Source organism: Nestor notabilis, unplaced genomic scaffold (genome assembly GCF_000696875.1).
Source record: "Nestor notabilis isolate BGI_N333 unplaced genomic scaffold, ASM69687v1 scaffold31503, whole genome shotgun sequence".
NCBI lineage: Eukaryota > Metazoa > Chordata > Aves > Psittaciformes > Psittacidae > Nestor > Nestor notabilis.
In genome coordinates, this window is record NW_009921090.1 from 1 (window position 1) to 17,661 (window position 17,661).

Below are 17,661 nucleotides of genomic sequence, written 5' to 3' on the forward strand. Positions count from 1 at the left end.
TACTTGCTTTTCTGTATATTTATATAGATTAAAAAAAACCCAAGCAACATTTCCACAATTGCATTTTGTAGGAGGAAAATGAGAAGAAGAGTCACCACAAGGACCACTCAGATAATGAATCCACATCTTCTGATAAGTAAGTGTGCTTTAACGGTGATAATTCTGTAGTTGGTTTTAGGTGTTTTTTTACATAATTGCCATTTTCACGTTCACCTATTATATTTTTTGTATGTGCAGCTCTGGGAGGAGGAGAAGAGGACCTTTTAAAACAATCAAGTTCGGGACCAACATTGACCTGTCAGATGACAAGAAGTAAGTTGATTACCATTTCTCCTGCTCACAGTGGTATTCTACATGCTCCTTCTGGAAAAACCTGTGCATTCTGCTCAAACATCAGTCAGTCTGCTAATAAACCCAGTTCCAGTTGCACACCCCATTTGCACAATGAAATTCTTACCTTTAAACTGTTGCTCTGAGTCTTACTCCACTAAAATCTCTTCTAAAGCTTTTCTTTCCAGGACCTTTAATGAACTTAAACATCCATCAGAAACTGTTCTTACTAGTCATCCTTCTAATAAATTCCCTTTCTTTCATTTTGAGGCTTTAAATTGTTTGCTTACAACCTTAATTACCTCTGACAATACCAAGTTTTAAGTCTTTGCACAGAAATTGTAAGATTAAATTTTATTTCTCTTTTGTTTGTCTGGATTTTATTATTTTGGTTCTGTTTTCTTTTGTTACTACTGTCATCCTTTCATCCTTTCTCTTTCCATTTTTTCATAGCTCTTGATCCTCTATCCAGGAACAGGGTTCAAAATATGTAGTAAAGACCAGACCAGTGCTTACCTGTGGATAAGCCATGGTACCTCTCCCAGAACCTCAGGAAAAAAAAAGAATAAATTGAGTATTCTTTAGACTGTATATCCTTCTGTGAGCAATGAAGGTAGCTCAGAAAAACATCGGGAGGTATTAGAAATACCCTGAGCATGGTTTTAGTATCCAGTAATAAATTTTTATTTGGTTCAATCTCTAGTTAGTATTTATTTCCATAAAAGGTCCAGCATGTCTAGGCTGCCAGTCCCACCAGCTGCACTACAAAAATTCAGATCTGCTTGAATCATTAGAACAAGAAGAATCTGTCCACTCAACTGCCAGAATATTTCTAAATATTATCACCGATCTAAAATTGAAAAATAAACACAGATATCTGGGTGACATTTCAGAGACCTACACTGAAGTTCTGTGATTTTTATGTATGAAGATCTATGTTTTTCTTAATGCAAGTGTTCAGTTCTGTAGCACATGCATGTTGTTACCTTCTTGGTCACTGCAGTTGTGTGCGTGGGGTAGGATGTGTTTAGACAGTCTTCTTGACATGTTGCAGCATCATATCATTTGGCTCTTGAAAGCATGGTTAACAGTTTTTGACTGGCTGGCTTGAGTGTGGGGAGAATACATCTCTGTTTTCACTTGGAAAGGATGTACACAGAGGTGTAAATTGCAAGCAGAATTTCCTGGCAGTATAGCAGCAGAGTGGTTAACTGTGAGAGTGAGTCCAGCCACCCTGGCTTTTAGCTTGTTAAAATTTTGGTAACTGTCAAGTAGGGGTGCTGCATTGTCTCAGTTTCCCGCTTAATAGATGCTAAATTATATGGCACTGGGTTGTCTGCTCCTTTATCTCCTATGCTAACAAATTTTTTGGAAATGTTTCTATTTCCCAAACTCTTTTAAGAGTTTCAGAGATTCACAGTTTGTCGATTTGCTATTTTGCTGCAGGTGGAAGTTGCAACTCCATGAACTGACAAAACTTCCTGCTTTTGTACGTGTGGTATAAGCAGGAAATCTTCTAAGCCATGTTGGTCATACTATCCTGGGCATGAATACAGTGCAGCTGTACATGAAGGTTCCAGGAAGCAGAACACCAGGTGAGTGTAATATCTCAGCATGAAAAAAAAAGAGGTTCTACTGCTGTGGTATTGATTTAACTGCACTGCAGATTTCCAGATCTTACAGGATGCCTAAATGTGATGAAATTGTGCAAACTCACTATTAGTGTCTTGTTTAACTGAACTCTGTGTGTATGAAGTACTGAATTACCTTATAGTGGAAATTCCTGGATTTCTGCAGTGCTAGGTAATTACCATACTAACCTCTTGCACGCAATATTGGATTCTTTAAAGGGAAGAAAGAGGATGGGTTTATATAATTGGATATTATTTGTATTTTATATACCTTGAAAGTTTTTATAGGTTTCCAAAGTAGGTCTTGTGCAGTCATAGAAATTAGTGTACTTTCGCTTTTCAGATTCCTTACTGGCTGAGGATAGGACTCAACCCTCCATACTGAATAGTTCTCTGTTAGGACACTGGACTGAGACTTAAGGGATCTGAACTATATTTTAGCGTTTGTTTTTTTCTGAAGTAGGACTTCAGAAAATTCCACTAGGGATTATGGCTTAGTTTTCCAGCTGTCAAAAGAAGATAAAATACTGGCATTTCTACATTGATTTTGAAAGCTCTTCCGGAAAGATTTACTTAAAACTTGTCTATTCATTGCCAGAAGTCACGAAGTTTTGCTCCTGACTGGGACTGTCAAGAGCTATCATAAAAGACAAAATCTAAGCTTTAGTATCTTGAAGCATTTGTTTCTACAAAAAGGGAACTGCTGAAATACTGGTCAGATTCACAAGATTGATAGCTCCAGTTTCTCTTTTCCCATAAACTAACAAAAGCAGAATTCATTTGTCACTGGTAGCCTAATTGCATTTCTTAACACTGTGAATCATAGAATAGTTAGGGTTGGAAAGGACCTTAAGATCATCTAGTTCCAACCCCCCTGCCATGGGCAGGGAAACCTTGCACTAAACCATGTTGCCCAAGGCTCTGTCCAGCCTGGTCTTGAACACCGCCAGGGATGAAGCATTCACAACTTCCTTGGGCAACCCATTCCAGTGCCTCACCACCCTCACTGTGAAGAACTTCTTCCTTATATCTAATCTAAACTTCCCCTGTTTAAGTTTGAAGCCATTACCCCTTGTCCTACCACTACAGTCCCTAACGAGGAGTCCCTCCCCAGCATCCTAAGTACCTAAATAATGTGTGTGTCATATAAAAAAATGTACAAATACTTGAACTATGATATAGGGGGTTTAGTCATTGTAGCTTTGCATTTTCATAGCATGACTTTGGCAGATCAGCCTTGCATAAAGTGTGTTTATTCTTCTCTACATTTCAGGTCATCAAGAAAACAACAACTTTTGTTCAGTAAACATAAATATTGGTCCAGGTGACTGTGAATGGTTTGTTGTCCCAGAAAGCTATTGGGGTGTCATGAATGACTTCTGTGAAAAGTAAGCTGGGTGTGCTGTTTTTCTCTATTTCTGTCAAGTTCTCTGATGTCATTGGGGGAGATGACTGAGGGCGGTTTAAGTGGACATTATTCTATGGTATTTCCATGTAGTCAGAAAAGTCTTTTAAGATAAGTCAAAGTGCAAAACCTAGAGTTGGGAGTTTGTTTTGGGTTTTTGGGGAGTGATGGAGTATTTTCCTGGTGATGCATGCTGTTAATCCTTATTATGATTCATGTACGTGTTGTACATTGGTATTTTGGCATGGTTTCTTGCTGCATCTAGAGGGAGAGTTTAGTTTGCTCAGACCCCAGGAGGTGTCATGGCATGCTTTGCCATGTTTGTAGCTTGCTGAGGAAGTTGAGGTGCTCTGAATGTTAGGGAAACACTCAGCCAGGTCTAAGATTGGGGTTTCTGTGTGCCTGCACATGCACCCTCCAAAAAATATAAAGAGGAGGAGGAATTTTGTCCTCTAACCATGCTAGTACTCAAGATGTAGCCTCTGAAGCTGATCTGATGGGAGAATTTTTTTTTCTTATCTTGCCCAGTTAAAACTGGACTAAGCTCTTGACTTTTCTTCAGAGCTTTTCCAGAGCTCTGCTAATTCATCTAGGTGTCTCTGAACTCTCTATCTTCTGCCTGTCTACTGTCAACTGTTCTTATTTCATCTACTTGTACAAAGATCAGACATCTCAAAATTGGAATTCCACTGATGCAGTTGCAGTGTCTCTGATGACAACATGCCTTTTACACTCATGACGCTGTCCTTTTGAGGGTGACAGAGAATCTAATATCTCGGTAACCTCATAAAATGTCTAGTGTGCCTGATAGAGACACTGAATTGTCTTTCTTGAAAACTGTGAATGGCGTATGATCTCTCATGGTGCAGTATAAAAACGGTATAAAATTGGGGTAAGGATGGGAGAGAAGCATGCATTTTGCATAACCGTAGTGGGAGAGTTTGTCCTTAGGAAATACATGTGGAGGTGTTTTGTCAGTGCTTCTCAGGAGGGTCGACATTTCTTGGCTGAATGTAGCACAGACCTTCGGATCACGGTTGAGATGGTGCTAAGGAGTTGCTTGTTGTGTGGATAAGCTTCACGTGCATCCACTGACAATAGGAGTTCATGGTTGGCATTGTTCAAAGTGGAAGCATTCTTAAGAGCTGGTATGGTCTGTATATGAAATCAGTCACTGGTCAGAAATGCAGTATTTGGCACCAGGTCTGACCAAGGATTTCTCTGCCTCAGCATTGATAAAATACTGAGAAATAGAAAGAAAATAGAACTTAACTGGAAGCCATAAGGTGACTTCACATGGGCAGCTAGATGATTAAGTGGTTTAATGTATTGCAGGATGTGAAATGTGGAATTAGGATCAGGAATTTTATAGATTAAATTTTCCTTTTGACTGGTCATCCTGTATCACTGATTAGATGCAGAGTGTTTATCGTAGTGATGAGTTTTTACAGGCAATTTCATTGATGTATCAACCATTAATATGCTTGCTGATAAATGCTGAAGTCTTCATTTTTCTTGATGTTTCAGGAATAATATGAATTTCCTAATGGGATCTTGGTGGCCAAACTTGGAAGACTTGTATGAAGCCAACGTCCCGGTTTATAGGTTTATTCAAAGACCTGGGGATTTGGTGTGGATAAATGCTGGCACTGTTCATTGGGTTCAGGCTATTGGTTGGTGCAACAACATTGCATGGAACGTTGGCCCTCTTACAGGTATGGCTGAATAGTGCCTGTGCTGAACTACATAATTAGATGGTATTATACTACTAATGCCATGGAACCTGCAATTTCTTACTTATTTACCATGCTTTACTAGATTAAAAAAAAACCCACAAAAACATACAGTATTTTAAAACACGATGTTTTGAAGCTTTAAATAATTCTGCTGGTCAGAGAAAGCAGCAAGAATGCAGTTTTTGTGCTCATTCATTTAATGTGCTTGTAAAAATTAACAGTTGTATAGCAAACACTAGCAGAATAAATGTTTATATTAATTCATACATTCTCTCTTGTAGGCTATTTCTTAGCTTTTTCTCTTAAAATTTGTTCTGCCCAGCAGACTGCACTACAGCTTGCATATGAATTGAAGGACTTGTGCAGGTTAACTTTTTGGGGGCAGTGGATACGTAATTGCTCTTTAGTGAAATCATCAGGAAATGTGAACAGTTGTAAAATTTTGTTAATAAAGGAATATAAGGCTTTTCAGACTTACTGCTCTAGAAGTCTTTAGTTTTAAACCATGGCCTTGGAAGGTTTGTAGATGTGAGAATGAAAGGAAATTTCTCAGCTAAAATGATTGTCAGTCATTTGAAGAGCATGTACTTCCAAAAAGCCCCTGTTTTCTTAAAAGAGTTTTAAGGGATGTCTTCATTTCATTATGGTGTAATAAACAGTATATCCAGGATAGTATGATTGACTGATACAGAACTTGCATGTTCAGTCGCAGTAAATTTTGCCAAACATTTCTTTTAAAAGGGTGGGGTGAGTAAGCTGCTTAATGAAAAAGTTTTACTCACTGCAACAAATCTCTCATGGTGCAGTCCTCATTTTCAAGATAAATTTTATACTATAGCATTGTAAAATTATGATACAGTGAATAGAGATGCAGACATTTCAAATTCAGATGTTTTTCATCTGCTATATTTGAAAATATATTAAGTAACCCTTTTTGAAATACTGCTTTCTGTTCATCATAGAAATTGAACACTTGTCAGTAACTGGTTTTCACTGATAGTTGCTGCTGCTGTAGTATTGTGTTTTCTTTAGTATCATAAATGCATTTTGTAAAAGAAATTCTATAGAATTCAAGTGTAGTTGGAATGAATGGGTCATTGCGAATGAAGTTTAATCAAGCCTTAAAAGGTATAAATTTGAATTGTAATCAAGTTATTTTGGCTCCAGTTGATTTATTTTTTAATTTCACTAATTGCTTCTGTAATTTTGTTTTTGTGCAGCCTGTCAATATAAATTGGCAGTGGAACGGTACGAGTGGAATAAACTGCAGAGTGTAAAGTCCATAGTACCCATGGTTCATCTTTCATGGAATATGGCTCGAAATATCAAGGTCTCAGATCCAAAGCTTTTTGAAATGATAAAGTAAGTTTTATTTATTTGAACATTTACTGTATGCTTTTCCTCTTCAAGCATAAAACAATAGTTGATTTGTAAGTAATCCTTTCTAAGACTTCTGTTCCTGAGAATCAAGCCAAATTTGTTTTATATTCTGTTTTTCAAAGAATCAAGATATCGTTAATTTTTCTGTGTTTTATTTGATGTTATTGTGGCACAGCTTTAGAGTGATATAATTAAATTTTTTTCTTAAATATGCCATAGCCTTCATGCGGGAGTTTACAGAAACAGTTGAATTAGATGACAAAAACTGTTCAGAATACTTACCATAAGAAATAAAAAAAATAGGTCATCAACTCAAATATTAGAATTGGAGTTTTCAGTCATTTTTACAGCAAAGTTAAACTTAATTTTTACATTTCTAGAACCTCTAGTTAGTGCTCACGTGCTGTCGTTTGGAGATCCACTATAAATGTCTTAAATAAAGGCAGGTAGGAATTTGAAAGTCTCCTACCTTTTGCTTTTTCTTCTGAACAATGAATTATTTGATGTGCAAAATGATAATTGAGTTTAGTGATTTTTTTCATATGCATACTCCAAAATGCAGGAATGTTCCAGGCTTGGAGCATATTTAGTGATTTTCTTCAAATAGTTCAACTTCAAGCAAATATAATCATACTGCAGCACCAATATACCTAGACTGAGGGATGAATGAACAGTTCTGCATATATAGAATCGTAAGTTTGTCCTAGAGAAAGTGGGGGAATTAATTCCAAAGCAGATTACTCATCACAAGAATACTCTGGTAGCAGCACTCGATTTTCCTTTAGTCTTAACAAAGGAGCTTGTAGCTTGAGCACTTCTTCAATCTTATCCACATACTGGATCCACAAGCATTGAATCCTTTTGTAACTTGGCTTGAAGTGGACCTTTAAAAAAACATGCAAAAAAGGGCAGTGAAAAATAATTTCTTTTTTTCCGCAGTAGGATTTATTGATGACATCTGAGTGAGACACCTTTTTACAGTAGGATTTTATTTTAGGCTTGAACATGTATTGCAGCATGGTAGAATTGGTAAAATGATAATGTAAGAACCAAGAATGTTGGAAGTTTAAGACAAGTTTGTAGCCACTGCAAAGCTGGATTTCGGAATAGCATTTCTGTGTGAATACTTTCTTAAAATCTAGTAACTAATATCTAGGGTAGAGAAAATCTTTGCTGAAGGCTTGACAGCCCTACCCCTTCAAATAAGCTATTAGTGTTCATATTCAGAATGCCAACTGTCACAGAAGGGAGAGGAGAAACTGAAGAGATAAAGTGAGAAATAGGGGGAAAAGAAGCAGGGTGTGGGAGGGAGGAAGCAAAAATGTCCATTTAAAAAAAAAAAAACAAAAACAAACAAAAACCCCTAAAAAAACCCACAACACAAACATATTTCACAATTATCTTTATGTATCTTCCTAAACCTGGCAGCCATCTATTGTAAAGCTTGGAACAGTTTTAGAATGTTTGTGGCAAAGTGTGATTTTGATGTTCTATCCACCTGTATTTTGCACTTGCACAAGTTTGGGGGCTTTTGCCATGGTTTAGACTTAAAAAGAGAGAACACGTCTGAGCATAGCATCCTTTTCCAGGAGAATTGCTCAAAATATTGTGAAGAAACCAGAGGACAGAATGGTAGTTTCCTGTCGTCTTGCTGGCTGGACAGCAGCTGAGCTGTTTCTAGTGAGACACCTAAATTTAAGGTGTAGATTACAAATAAACAAAGATGCTGAGGAGCAGATACAAACTTCGGTCTTGGATACATTTGTGTTTTCCAGTCTGCTGATACCATTTCCAGTTTATTTGGATAAAGTCTTCCATCCAAGTTGTCAGTCAAACCCAAGCACCATGCTATGTGTGCAGAAGGAAGGAAGAAGATCGAATTATGAGCTCTAGTTTAATACACCTAGTAGCAGTAACATGAGAAAACTCCTTCATTGTGGCCACCTCTGTAATTATGGTATAGCTGTTCCTAGAAATAGGTGTCACCAGAATATGCAGTCTAGTTAGTATCTGACCTTGGCTTTGTAACCGTACTGGAAGTGCATAAACCTTCATGCATAATTTTCCTATGGACTGCTTGTCTGCAGGAAAATAGCACCAGCTGGCAAGTAGCTGCTACCCACTTTTCCTGGATTTTATGATGTACAAAATAGAGACGTTTGTGTGTTTATATATTTGTATGCGTGTACGCAGGTGTATAAAAAAACTTAAGAAAGAGTGATTTCTGATACAGCCGGTTGAATTCATCTTGAATAGCTGACTTTCCATTTGTCATCAGGAAAAAAAAATGTATTGGTGACACGGCTGTCATCTTTTTGCCAAATACAGAATCTGTATCTAAAATTGCACACTGAAGATATCTGAAGTGTTTAGGCAGTTTGACTTCTGTCTCTGAAGCTTCTTAGGTATCAGAATAGTGCAAAAGAATATAGCTCTTGGAAAATGGTAAAAAGTAGATTTATTTTTTTTTTAAAAAAGTAGTTTATTTAAAAAATAAATATATATATGTCTTACTGGGTTATGTGAAAGGAAACACTACAGAGAAAATAAAGTAAAATTTAAGGATACATATAAATACTAGGAAGCAGATAAATTATTAAAAGAAATAGAATAACACTAGGGGAAAAATAATAGGAGACTGTTTTTGGAAGAAATCGGAAATCTCCTTACATTTTTAGTTACTGCGCAATTCAGTGCTCTCTTGCTAGAAAAAAGACAAAGAGCAAAAACTGAAGCTTTCCTCATGAAAATTTTTTAAAGATACTAATAGTAGAATCATGAGCAGGAACACAGGCAGGCAAAATGATGTAAAACTTGACTTCAAGAAAAGAAAAAAATAACTGCAGGCCTCTCAGATGGAAGATAGAAGGACTTTAAAAAATGCATCTGAGGAAGAGAAGAATTTTGGATATAGTGGGAACACTGTAATAAAGGCTTAAAAAATTAATTCCCAAGTAACTGAAATACTAAGTTGTTTTACAAAAATAGTTCTAGAAACGTAAAAGAACATGACATGGGAGAAAGGATTTTCACAAAATCATGAAGCCAGATTAAACACATTCTGGTATCAGTAGGGAAGATACATTACTGAAAGGTATAAGGAGTTCAGTTTTGCATTGCCATTGGGATGGTCTCCACAGTCATAAAACTTTCACTGGATCTAAGTATTCAAACAGGTTTCTTACTGCCCTTCTAGAATAAATCAGGACATCATCCTGATGTCCATTTTAAATTGTACTTAAATATTTGAATTTGACCGGACGTGATTTAGTCACACTCTTCGTGCCATACCCTTAAAGCATTCAAGAGAGGTGGTCTTGATTTTCTCTAAATAAATTCTCACTGTACAAGAATAAAACCAGGCCTACAGTACTAAAAGATGACACCATTTAATTTACACACTGCAACTTGCTAGACATCTTTTTTCTTTCTTTAGGCTTCCCAAACTTCAGGAAATAGTGGTGCATATTCAAAGTGATTATATGCTTTCTCCCATTCTTTGACAGCATGAAAGTTTAGGTTTTTAAGTGCTATTTCTAGGATCTGAATTTTATCCAAGGAGGGGGAATTCACCTTCAAGCTGTTGTTTTTTGCTTTCATTACGAATTTGGCAGACATTGCAGGGGTGTTATATGTGGGTTACAACTTGGGGCAGTTCTTCTGTCACAAGTGTAACACTAGAATAGTGTTTGAAAATAAAACTTTGGAAAGTCTTTGAAAGGAGGGAGTAGAGAACAATGGTGACCAGCGTGCAGATGTGCTTCCAGCTATTCTTTGGCATACCCAAGCACTTCCACATAACAGCAAAAGAGAAGAATGGTAGCTGTTAAGTTTATTTGGAATGAGGCAGTATTGTATAAAAGAATCCTATACCAAAGTTACTGAGCTTGTCAGCAGCATGATACCCTGACGCTCAAGTGATTAATATATGATCAGTTGCATATGGTTGGCCTTAGCATCTTAAGTTCACGTACATCAAACTTTGAAAGTGTTGAAGGAGTTACAGCTAGATGAGCTGTTCAATTCTATTAAAATTTGGCATATGAAAACATGATGTTTGATACACAAACATGCTTTCATTTTTGCATTATTCTTACAGTAAGGGTATTAATGAAGCCACAGACTTAGTTTTTGTGTAGATGAGCGGTCTGAGTGTAGAACATCAAGAGGGGGGTATCTCAAAGTAAGCCTAAGATTCTGTTAACTACTTGGAAACACATGAAAGAAACTTTCTCGCTTTTTTTTAATGCAGAATGTATGTATTATATCTTTAAGGCTTTAAAATAGGAGAAGGATCAAGTTTGAAAACATTTTGATAGAACTCTTGAGCACTTTGTTTTCTGTTCAGTGTTTATTATTCCCCTTACATTTTTTCAATCTTCCTTCTACATCTAATGAGCATGTAACATAACCACCCTGTGGAGGAGAAAATTAAATGCTGCAAAGGCTGCAGCTCAAATAAATAGGATAGCTGAAAGCTAAAAATTACTGTAAATAACATTGTAACTTAAAAATCTGGCGACCTGTTTTGCCAACTTCTTTTTAGAGAACGTATGTAGCTCACACAAAGCTAGAAAACAAGTTAGATTTTCTAGTACAGAAGAGAACGGTATAAAACTGAAGATAAAATTGGGGTTTTCGCAGGGAAACAGGGAATTGTTGATTTTAATTTGACATTTGACCAGTTCCTTTCTTCATTCTTTTTTCTTTTTCTTTTTTTCTTTTTTTTTCTTTTTTTTTTTGAAGGGACTTTGTTTTCTAATACCAACCTATTCTTTTTCGTTTTACATGGAAGAAAATATTTTATCTTTCATTCTAAAAGGATTTTACTTACACTGTGTGTAAAGTGATTCCTGTCAGGACTTGGGGTAACTGAAAGTTTAGTAGTGCTGAGGGAGTAATAGGTGTTTTAGGATCTAAGTTAAAGCAGATCTTTGGATTAGGCTATAGTCATTTATACAAAATGTAAACAGTTTGAACTTAGCAGTTCAAACTAGCTTTTTGCTGATAAATTCATTGTTCAAAATAAAATACTTTACTTGCTTTCAAAAACACATTGGTTTATTGTGCTTAAAAAAAGAGCATCCATGCATTCCAGTCAAAAATGAAAGATACAGCTTGTTTGCAAGGCCAGGGGCAGTACTGAGAGGTCCATAACCATGTAGTTTAACTTCTACCTAAATCACGATTCTAGTGATTCTTAGTAGCCAGCCGTTCCTGAAATTGCACAGGAAGAGGAAATTCCAGGTACAGGGTGTTGGAAGAAATTTAATCCTACTTGAGGCATCCTGTAAAGTTGAATACTGAACTGAATATACAACTGTTTTTGCTTACAGGTACTGCCTGTTAAGAACTCTTAAACAGTGTCAGACACTGAGGGAAGCTCTAATTGCTGCAGGAAAAGAGATTGTCTGGCATGGGCGAGCAAAGGACGAGCCAGCTCATTACTGTAGCATTTGTGAGGTCAGTAAAAATATGTGTAGGGCTTGTGTGCTATTATAATAGTTATTTAAATTTTGTCCTGTCTTCTCTGTTGTTGTTGCTATTTTAATTTTGCTTTTAAGTTGCAGCATGTACTATATGCTAACAGCCCATATATGTGATGCTGTACAGTCTTTAAAGAGCTTTATCAAGCTATTTTTCTAGACATAGGCTGCAGTCTCTTCCACGGCATTGTTATTCACAAGGTTGATTTTCAATTCTCAGTTATTATAAAACGTAGTTATCTCTTCCTGCATAAAATTCGATCTGCTGAGCTTCATTTTGAAGGTGTATGTGTCTTCATTTCAGAAGTCAACAACAGCCTCAAACGAGAGAGAATTTAAGTGCATTTTCTTCACAGGGACATACGTTTTTCCTTGAATTTTCGATTCTACTTTCTGTTAATAGTATCTTTAAAGTATTGGATAAAAATTTTCATGAAGTTTAACAGGAAACGAAATTTTCCTACCCCCTGAGAATCAGTTTCTAGTCATCTTCTGGCTCAGCCTCTTGGGCAGGATGGGCTCATGACCAAGTAGTAAGGAAATAGATCATGAACTTCGTTTGCAAACAAAATTAAAAAAGGAGAATTGGGTGTAATTGTTGCAAATCCCTACCTTACTGAGTAACCCCTATTTAGAGTATGAATCATTCTTTGCCAGTATTGACCAGAAGCTTTCCCATAGCACTGTTCGCGCAGACATCAAGTGAAATATTAGTGGGTTTAGAATATTTCACTTCTCTGCCTGAGCCTAAGGATAGATTTTCCCTGAACAAATGTAATTTTTCTCTTTGTATGCAAAGAGTAAGGTTGTAAATTTTGAAGAAAATACAGTTTTGTGGTTTAACTTCTAAAAAATGAAATTGTAAGTGTTGACTTTCTGTTTCCTGTCTAATAGGTGGAAGTCTTTGATCTGCTTTTTGTCACTAGTGAGAGCAATTCTCGAAAGACCTATGTCGTACATTGCCAAGACTGTGCACGAAAGATAAGCACGAACCTGGAAAATTTTGTGGTGCTAGAACAGTACAAAATGGAGGACTTGATGCAAGTCTATGATCAATTTACATTAGTAAGTCAAATTAATAAGTGGGTGCATAAATACATTATTTGTAAAGCAGTTGTAGACTGTCTTGGTACTCCATTGTATGAGTACTGTGGACTTGATTCAAATGGAGGTTTGGGTTATGTGTGATACTTGCTGAACAAAACACTGAAGAGTCAGAATTATGTCAAATAGTACAGTAACTTACTGCAGAACATAACCACTGAGTTATCAGGAAAAGTATGATGTTACAATTCATAAAGTTGTGGCTTTAAAAATCCAATAGAGATCACCTGAAGACCATAACTGGATCAGATGGAGATGGGAAGAATCAGGACAGTGAAGCTTGGAGAAACTAGCACCAGGTTCAAGAGCATCTCTAATACATTGGTTGTGGTATGAAGTCAGTATAGCAGCAGAGCATCCTATGCACTCAGACCCCTTCTTTCCCCTTCCCCTTTTCCACCCATCCCCTCCCAAATCAGCACTGTCCTTCTGCTTAGCAAGTGGATGCTCTCAAACAGTTCTGTCTTTTGGCTTGGGGCCTCCTTTGCATTTCAATTTAAAGCAAAAAGCCTCTTTGCCATTATAGCTTTGTGCTATATATGGCAGCCTCCTGCTTTGAACTATGTCAGCACAACTGTCCTAACATTTCACCCAGGTTTCATTGTTTCAGGCAAAGATGGCTTGTTTGTAATCACAGTGAAAGCAATGCTGGATTTTATTCATAAACCTTGCCTTTCTGTCAGAGGAAACAAACGTTGGACTAAGTGTTACAAGAATTTCATGTCGAATTAAATACAACAGCCCAGAAATGGCTGTGTCTTTTGATTCATTTCCAGGTGCTGCAGAAAATGTATGTCTAGACAGTTATTTCATGTAATGCTAGCATGATAAGTTGTGACCTTTTGAGCCAAGGCCTCAAGGTGCAGCAGCAGAGGCTGGCAAATGTGCAGGACCATGTCCTCTAAATTTAATTCTTTGCATTGGTCCTACAGAGCCTGAGGTGACTGAACTTCAATTCATACTTCTAGGAACACATTGTCATTACAGTTTGCGAAATACGGCAATTTCAAAGTGATGTTATAGAAAAGCATATAAATAACCACCTGTTCTCAGATACGTCATCCAGTTGAGTGGAAATTTGGAAGAACGTTTCTGTATGGAAAAGAGGGGCGAGGGAAGGGTATTTTGTTGTCTGTGTTTATAACATTTATAGGTAACAGTTATATTGTCCCTAGAACAAGGGTTCTCAACCTGTGAGTGGCTCCCTTCCCCACCAGAGCCTATGCTTGCAGCCCTAAAGGGCATTAATAATTGTTCTTCTGTGAAACTGGTGTGCACACTCATTTCTTTTAAAGGGGATACAGTCTCAATTGAGAAGAGTCATAGCCTAAAAGTTGACATCAAAAGAGTTACGGTTTGTTGCAAGTCACAGGGTGAAGATAATTTCAGATGGCAAAGATGCAGTAGGCCTAACAAAGAGGTTCTGTGTTTGGGATACAGTATTTGGAGCAAACGGGGATCAGCTAGTGTTAGTGGTTCATAGGTGGGTACTATGATATGATGTAAAATGTCTTTAAAGACTGTGAGCAGCTTCTTGAAGGTATTCCATGTCATGATGGGACTGATGAGCAGGAAGAGAAGGAAGTGCCATCAAAGATTCAGTATTTTGATAGCAGTGCCGCAGAGTGCAGTAATGGGTAATAGTTGGCTATCTTCTTGACCTTGTCTCCTGAAAGCAGGCAGGAACAAGACACCTAGCTGACTTCACTCTTGAGCCACTCAGGTGATGTCTTCCATGATGGGGAGAAAAAAAAAAAACAAACACCTTTCTCCTGTATAAGACGATTTGACATCCTTACCACAGATCTCCTAACTTCACAACTTCGGGTTCTGTATTGTTGTTTAGGTAGAAGGGGGGGAAATGAAGCCCACAAGGCTTTGGAGAGCCACAAATGGACTAATAAGCAGGTTGAGAACCCCTGTTTCAGAGTATTTAAGGATAAATCTACACCGAGCCCACACAGAGCTCTTTGCTGCCACAGTGGGACTTACTTTGGCAGCTCACATCATGTTAACACAGACATCCCCACAGCATGCTCCAGTCTGCAGTATAGGCAAAATCCTAATGCAGAGTAGTCGTAAAATGCACATTTTATCTGAGTAAGTTGGAAGAAAACACGAGTGTCCACTTGAAAGAGTCCAGAAGTATAAAAACAGTAGTGCCTGTGACTTAAAACTCTCATGGTTGTAATTTGTGCAGGTTTTGGTTAAACAACAGAGTTCTACACCCTTGTAGAAAAGGTAATTTAATGTTTTCTTTTTCAGGCTCCTCCATTGCCATCCTCCTCATCTTGACATTTTTTCATGGACATTAAATGAAAACTTTTCTGATATTCAGGAAGTGACCCAGTTCTGCACCACTGATTTTTGTAGCTATCCCGTAAGGCTGCTGGCTGAAAGCTGTGTCTATGCAACCTTCCAAGTGCGGAGTGTCAACCAACTGGACAGGAGAGAGCACTGCCTCCTACTCCAGAACTCAAAACAAATAAAGCTCATCCAGCTGTACTTCAAAAAAATAATTCCATGTTTTGTATATATCTGACAAAACTGGCAACATTATACAGACTACTGACTTGAAGACCACCTCTTTTGTATTTCTCTGTTTCTGGGCTGATGAGTTGGTTTCATCCATTTTTCCCCTTCAGAATTTCCCTTGGAAAAAGTACTAGCTTAGCTGGTCATTTCTTTGTAAGGTAGTTAGAAATTTTAAGTCTTTCTTTGGGCAACTTTTTTTTTTCCTTTTTTTTTTTTTTTCTTTTTTTTTTTTTTTTAATGTGAAGAGTTAGGTGATATAAATTTTTTTACTGCTTTTATGTTCTTCTGTCTTGTTTTGAAACCATGACGGTTACACTTTTGGTTCCTAAATAAAATTTAAAACAATTAACAGCCAAGTCACAAAGATAAATGGGTTGCACATAGACTAAGGAATAAACTTCAGATTTGTGATTTTTGTTTCTAATCTTGATGTAAATTTACACTATTTATAAATACATATTTATTGCTTGAAAATATTTGTGAATGGAATGCTGTTATTTTTTCCAGATTACCTGCCATTGAAATTTTAAGGAGTTCTGTAATTTCAAACACTACTCCTATTACATTTTCTATATGTAAATAAAACTGCTTAGCATTGTACAGAAACTTTTATTAAAATTGTTTAATGTTTAAAGTTTTTCTATTGTTTGAGTTTTAAAAAGATTTTATGTACAGTGCCCAGTTTTTGTTCTTTTTTGAACCTGATATATATATTTTATATATACTCTTGTGCTTGTGTATATATATAATATATATAGAAACTCGAATATAAATATGTGTATAAAGATTTAGAGACTAAATTTTTCTCGTTTTAAGTTTTACATCTATGGTAGATTTGAGGTGTCTACTGTAAAGTATTGCTTACAAAAGTATGATTATTTTTAAAGAAATATATGGTATGTATCCTCAAGACATAGAATGACCTTCAGACTGGTTTATTGTTAAATTGCACTTTTTGCAATAACAGACCAATAAATAGTTGCTGCCAAAATGTAGTAGTAGAAAATAAGTAATGGCTAAACTTTAAAGCTCTTCAAGGAAATACCGGCTTTGACAGGAAGTTTGGCACTAGTTTTAGAGGAGGAATGAAAAAGGTGAATTTGAGTTCGGGTGGGGATATTCTCTAGAATTCAACCAAATGGCAACTTCTATATTACAATATGTTCTATTAACAGTTTAAAAAGTTAAGACTGAATCATCTTGGCGTCACTGTTGACCCCGAAAAAGGACGTTGTTTTGTGGTATTCTATTGTATTTTCACATATTTTGTAATACGAATTCACTGGTAAATTTTTGAAGCACTAGGTTTATTTAGGACAAGTTTATAATATATCATTGTAACAGTTTGCAGTTTTAATGATGGTATTTATTTTAAGTTGCTCCTTTCTCATTAGCTTCTTGAAAATGCATTAAATCTAAATTTCAAAATTGATAGCTTTCTGATCGATCAGAATTGACTGATGCAGAAGGTTCTGCATCAAACAGTTTCTCATAATTTCTCATTAGTGGGGTATGTTAGTGATTGCATTGTTAAATTTTTTGTAATCAATGTGAAGTGTTAAAGGCACAGAGCATGCTGATAGTTTCTTTTGAACAAAAAGAATTGCCTCTTACATTGTAGCTTCAAACGAAGGGTGTTTTAATGAAGAATCAGTACAGCTTGTCTAATGCTGTTACAACAGTTTAACTGTAGTTATAACTGACTTCCTTGCTAGTTCTTAGTTGGACAAAAGGGTATAGAGGTTGAAGAAAATCATAACAAATGCTCTTGCCAGCAAAATTACCAACTAGTAGTAAGGAAGCAAGTATTTGCAGTTCTGTAAAGATGTAAGTCTCAGCTCTTGATAACAAACTCTACAAATCGTAATTTTTTACTTATGTATTTTATGCAGTCATAAACATTGTAATCTTGACAAACCATGCTGCAACTGAAAAGCTACTCCTTTACAGTAGTCTTAAACCCAAATAAAAGCAAGATAACTTACCTCAACTAATGGTAAACAAAAAGTCCTCGTTTCTCAGTGCTGTAAAAGAACTTTGCTAACTAGGGAAAG

General features: G+C 36.5%; 1 protein-coding gene across 1 annotated transcript; it reads left to right on the top strand.

Moving 5' to 3' along the window:
* Positions 1 to 71: 71 nt before the first annotated feature.
* Positions 72 to 17,315, top strand: LOC104402986 (lysine-specific demethylase 6A-like; the record flags this gene model as incomplete). Its single annotated transcript, XM_010010997.1, is given in 9 exon segments — positions 72 to 136; positions 238 to 312; positions 1,777 to 1,925; positions 3,235 to 3,349; positions 4,894 to 5,081; positions 6,323 to 6,464; positions 11,819 to 11,945; positions 12,863 to 13,033; positions 15,338 to 17,315. Coding segments are annotated over 9 exon segments (1,062 nt in total), but the record flags the coding sequence as incomplete, so codon positions are not given.
* Between the last annotated feature and the right edge of the window lie 346 nt (positions 17,316 to 17,661).